Here is a 6,000-nt window from a genome sequence, read left to right as displayed (position 1 = left end):
TTTGGTGGAACCAGGGATTGAACTCAGGCCCTTGTGCTTGCCAGGGAAGCACTTATTCCACTGAGCCATCTTCCCAGCCCTAGAATATCTATTTTTTTAATCTCATTTTAAAAACTCTAAAATTAATTCAACTTAGATAACTTTTGAAAAAGAAAATAAAGGTTATTTTTATTTACCAAATTTTTATATACTATAAGACTAAAAGCAATGTGAACTGTCAGTCATTTACACATATGATGCACTATTTAATGTAGTGTGAATTATAAATCTATGAGAAAAGGAAGGAGTTCTTAAGACAGGAGGACAAATCTTAATTTATATCTCTCAAATGATCAATGATGTTTCACTTTTTTTCATATGTTATTGGGCTGTTTGTATTTATACACCTGAGAAGTACATATTTATCTCAGATGCTCATTTTTTACTGGTCTTTGAATTTAGAGGGCCTGCTTATTTTCAGTTCTTTATGTAATCTAGGTATAAGTCCTTTGTCCAAGGGACAAATGAGTGAATTTTTTTCCCACTCTGTGGGTTGTCTTTTCACTCTGCTGGTGATTTCTTTGCATGTGCCAAAGTTTTTTGATAAGATGAGATCCCAGTTGTTGATTAAATCCTTTGTAATATTTTTTGTGTAGTCTGGGTTTTGTTCATGAACTCTCTATATCTATGTCTTCAAAATTTCTACCTACTTTCTCTTTCAGTAGATGTAATGTTTCTGATTTAATATTTAGATCTTTGGTCCATTTTCATTTTAGTTTAGTTCATGGTGATAGATATGGGTCTAGTTTTTAGTCTCAGACACATGGAAAGCCAGTTTTTCCTGCACCATTCTTTAAAGAGGTTACCTTTCTTCCAATGCATATATTTGGCCACTTTGTCAAAGAGAAAGTGGCTGATTTGTGTTTGGAGCTGTCTGCATCTTTCAATCTGTTCCACTGATCCTCACATCCATTTCTTTGCTAGTACCAATCTGATTTCATCACAGTAGTTTTGCAGTATAATTTCAAGTCAGGGATTGTGATATCCTGTGCCTTCCCTTTGTTGCCCAGAATTGCTTTTGCTGTTCTAGGTTTCTTCTGTTTCCAAACAAATTTTAAGACTCTTTTCTCTAGTTCTGTGAGGTGTGCTTCTGGTGTTTTGATCAGGATTGCATGAAATCTGTGTAACAATTTTGGGAATATAGCCATTTTCATGATGTTGGTTCTTTTTATCCAAGAGTAAGGGGTTTCATTCTATTGTCTAATGTCTTCTTCAGTTTCCTTTTTCAGTTAATTTTTAATGTACACACGTAATTTATAATGTACAGATCTTCTACTTCCTTTGTTAAATTGATTCTTAAGTATTTCAGTTTTGTGGATGCTATTGTGAAAGAAATGGTTTCCCTAATTTCCATCTCTGAGTTTGTTGCTTGAGTATAGGAAAGCTATTGATTTTTGAGGGTTGACTTTATGTCCAGCTATGCTACTGAGTTTCTTTATTAAATCTACAAGTCTTTTGGTGAAGGTTTTGGGGTCTTCTATATAGATTATATCACATCATCTGCACATAATGATAATTTAACTTTTTCTTTCTCTATCCTTATTCCTTTTATACCTTTCTATTGTTTAATTGATCTGGCTAATGTTTCCAGAACTACATTGAATAGGAGCGGTGATAGTGAACATCCTTGTCTTCTTTCTGATTTTAAAGTGAAAGTTTTCAGGTTTTGTTCATTTAGCATGATGTTGGCTGTTGGTTTCTCACAGATGACTTTTATCAGATTGAGGTAAAGATTATATTTCAGTGTTCTGTAGGGTTTTTTAATCAAAAATTAGTGTTAGACTTTGCCAAAAGCTTTTTCTGTGTTCATTGAGATGATCATTCGAATTTTGTATTTGGCTCTGTTAATGTTGTGTATTACATTTATTGATTTGCTTGTATTGAACCATCCCTGCATCTCTAGGATGACTCCTACTCAGTGGCAGTATATAATCTTCTTGATCATTTGCAGTATTCTGTTTGTCAGTTTCTTACTGAGGACTTTGCATCTATGTTCATTTGTGAAATTAGTCTGTAGTTTACTTTTCTGTTTGGGTCCTTCTCTGGTTTAGTTATCAGAGTAATGCTAACTTCCAGGAATGAATTTGGAAGTATTACTTCCCTTTCAATTTCATTAAAGAGTTTCAGCATTAATGGAATTAGTGATTAATAACCAAAGAAATGCAAATTGGAAAAAAGACATGCATCTAGTATCCAGCAAGTTATTATCACTGCATTGAGAGCTCCCACAAATAGTTGTTAAAAGCATAAATTTGATCATTCAACTTCTTGGAAAGTGATTTGGGTACCAAATACCAAATCTTTAATTTTTTTCTGTTTTTGACCCAATAATTTCATGTTTAAAAATCTAAGAGGCCGGGGAGATAGCTCAGTAGAATAAGTACTTGCCTGGCAAGCTCAGGGTCCTGAGTTCAATCCCCAGTACCACAAAAAAAAAAAAAAAAAAAAGAAAGAAAGAAAGAAAGAAAGAAAGAAAGAAAGAAGGAAAAATCCTTTTAAAGAAATAATAGAACAAGCCATATCAACAAGCTTTAAAACTTTCAAGTTTTAGATCTGATGATTTCTTCTGGGAATTAATTATATTACAGACTTGTAAACACTATCAAAACTTAACGTAAAAATGATGTAAAATTTTGCCTACTCTTTAATATTTTATTTTTAGTATTAACAAGTTAGGGGAGAAATTAAATTAAATTGTTTACTTAATTTACATTACAGTATCAAAAGAAAATTATAAAAACAAAATTTTGGAAAGAATATTGAACTATATATTGAAATTTATGTGAAAGCTTACTAGTGCACTAAGTTTTTAAAAGCAGAGCACACTTACTTGTCCAGTATAGTGCTTATATATAGAACAAGAAGGAGATGCTTCAGCCTGTTAGCAGAGGTCTGTTTCTGATGGTGAGACATGAGTTTTTACTTGTACTTTTCTTTTCTTGTACTTTTTATGGCTTTTCCAAATGTGCTACAATATTCATGTGTTGTTTGCATAATCAAAAATATTATTAAAGCATAAAAGAAAGGAAAAATAACTCCATTTATAACAACAAAATTGCTAAGCACCATAAATATAGTAGATCTAAGCAAAACTACAAAGTAAACCAATTGGAAAAAATAAAAACAGGCAGAAAGTGTCAGCACATCTCTTGGGGAAAACAAAGCGCAGTCCTGAATTTTTGAGGAATTAGAATAGATTAGGAGGTGGCTAAAGACCCTGATCCTTATTAACACTGATAGCAGCTGTATATAGCCAAACTTAGTTGTCTGCTGCACAGAAATAAATTCTGATATGTTCTAGCAAACAGAAAAGGACTTTGATGAAAAATCAGTAATTTTTCTATGTAAGGGAATATATTTATTTCTTGACTTATAGAAAGGAGTCATAGACAAGCAATTTATGAGAGTCTGAGCATAATCTTCCCCTTTGAAATGATTACTTTATCTAAACAGCTAACCTTAACTTCTTTTCAGATGTTCAACAGGTATTACTGGAAAAACTGAAGCAATTAACTGCCAGGGAAACAGTTGTGTTATTGGCAAGAGTTGCAAAATCGACAAGTTAACAGGACTATATGAAAAAGGCTGTGTATTCATACCTCACAAGCAACAGACTGTGAAGACTTCCATAATGTTTGCACAAAGTATTGATTCTGTAAGCACTTCATTTTTTAACCCAGACTCTTACCAATTCAGTGAGGCTTTCCCCAAGTGCTCCTGAAAGATGGAATTTCAGAGAAAATCTTAGGACAATTATCTGCTTCAGGAAAAAATCCACAGCTGATTCTTTCTGGGACAAGCTGAGAACACCAAATTGGGATAAAATCACAATAGTCTGTCCTATTCCAGTCTTTCTTATGCACCATTTTTCTTCCACTAGCTTTCAATTTAAGTGTTTAGAATCACTTTAGATACTCTTAACTTCCTGCAAGCATAAAGACTTTTAAAAGGACACATTTACAGGAAGATTAACAGCCAGTTCTCTTCATTAGTTAAGAATGAAAATAATGAACAGTAGTCTTTACTTAAACTTCTAAAGAACTCTTTTCTGCTTGTATATTTGCCTTTGATTGTTAACCAAAACTTGTATCATTTTAAAGATTGTTAATATTTTTAGGGAGTTCTTTCAGTGTTTTAATAGCTCTAAACAGTGTAAAAACACATCTTACTGTTTGGGTTTTGATTTGATTTGGTTTGTTGAGATCAGGTTTTGCTAAACTGACCTTGAACTGGTGATCCTTCTGCATCAGCATCCTGAGTGCTGGGATTACAGGTGCGCGCCACCATGGCAGGCTTACTGTTTTCAATAACCAATTGATCATAAATGAACTTCACAATGAATATCTATGTTAAATATATAGACTACCAATTTTTTATCAGATAAAATGAAATGCATCAGCTAATTGACTTTATTTATTTTATTTTATTTTTGTATTTTAGGAAGAGTCTACAGGGTGTTCAGGTTCTCACTACTAGATCAGACTTATAGTGATCCGCTTATGTTCAGCCTCCCAAGAGCTGGGATTACAGGCGTGCACCACCACACCCAGTCTCAGTCGCTGTCTCAGCGTGCCCTGGGGGGTGGAGCTGGCATGGCAGGCCTGGTGATTGAAGCCCTGGCCCCTGCACCTGCTTGCAGGTGTTTAATCCACTGAGTTACTTGGCTGGCCATAGCTAGTTGACTTTAGCAGAGAGCCCTTCTTATCTTCCAGTATCCTACATAAAATTAGTATTTCACATTGGAATAAGGGGTGAAATAACTTACCAAAGTCTGTCAATAATAGGCTCAGGAAGAGAACTCAGTAAAATGAGCACCTTCCTGGCAAAGGCAGAGTCCTGAGTCCAATCTCCGGTACCACAAAAGAAAAAAAAATTTTAAAAAGCAAAGTCTATCAATAACAAAGTGATGCAATTTTAAAAATCAGATGAACCATAGCCCACCAAGCCCATCTGTCATCTTTGCAGTCCACTCCCAAACCTATTAAGAAACTTCCAGAAGGGACTCAGATAATGTACAGGTAACCCTTTAAATTATGGTGGGGTTTAATATCCCAACAAGTCCATCTGAACTTGAAAATATTGTAAGTTGAAAATTTACTTAATATTCCTAACTTATAGGGCATCACAGCTTAGCAATGCATAGCACCGGAGTGTGGGCTGGTTATCCTGTGGTGCGCTGGGAACTACGGCTCACTGCCAGTCTTCCACCATCATGAGAGGATATCTAATTCAGAAAATGACTAAATGTCAAAGTGTAGTTTTTACTGAACAGACAGCCTGTCCCTTTGTACCACAAAAATTGAAAAATACTAAGTTGTCCCATTGTAAGTCAAGAGCCATCTGTGCTTTAAATTAACTACAGACTCTAATTTGGTATACAGACTTGGGGAATTCTGGTTAAGATTCACACAAATGCTTTTAAGATGTCTTTGTTAAAAATCAGCCATACTAATAACATGGGAAAACTACCAAAACTTATGAGTTGGAAAATGTGAATAAAGAGAAAAATGAGGGTTTTGTAAATAATGATTACTTTTTAAATTATGACTCCCAAATATTTAAGATTTAAATTGAATGTAATACTATACAGTTACTGAGAAGAGGAACTAGGTTACTCTTTCTTTGTATGCTGTGGTCACCTTTTTACTTCCCCAAATGCCAGGAACACAAAACAACATAGAAAGAAAAAGGAACCACTTTTTTATTGGCTGTTAGTATTTTGACCCTATTACACATATTTTTATATCATTCTTGCATAATGAATGTTACCATTCTGTAGATTAGAAGATTGAGGAGTAAAAAGGGGTAAGGTTACCCTAAAAACAGCAAACTTAACATTGAGCTTGTATTATGTAACAGTAGACACAGGACCAAATTTTGAGACAGGAAAACTTAATGAGAAGTTTCTAAGTGCTGGCTAAATAGCTCAGCAGATCAAAGCACCTACAAGCAGGTGCAGGG

The 6,000-nt window shown here is 34.3% G+C and overlaps 1 protein-coding gene across 1 annotated transcript in view; it reads left to right on the top strand.

The window, feature by feature from the left end:
- Positions 1 to 6,000, top strand: part of LOC101589715 (calcium-activated chloride channel regulator 1) — a 32,380-nt gene that overhangs the window by 7,197 nt on the left and 19,183 nt on the right. The window contains exon 5 of the mRNA XM_004639282.2: positions 3,514 to 3,694. Coding sequence (XP_004639339.1) covers positions 3,514 to 3,694 — 181 coding nt within the window. The remainder of the gene's footprint in view (positions 1 to 3,513; positions 3,695 to 6,000) is intronic.

The sequence above is a fragment of the Octodon degus genome, unplaced genomic scaffold (genome assembly GCF_000260255.1).
Source record: "Octodon degus isolate 3935 unplaced genomic scaffold, OctDeg1.0 scaffold00109, whole genome shotgun sequence".
Taxonomy (NCBI): domain Eukaryota; kingdom Metazoa; phylum Chordata; class Mammalia; order Rodentia; family Octodontidae; genus Octodon; species Octodon degus.
The sequence above is the reverse complement of the archived record's forward strand: the minus strand, read 5'-3'. Positions and strand labels throughout refer to the sequence as shown.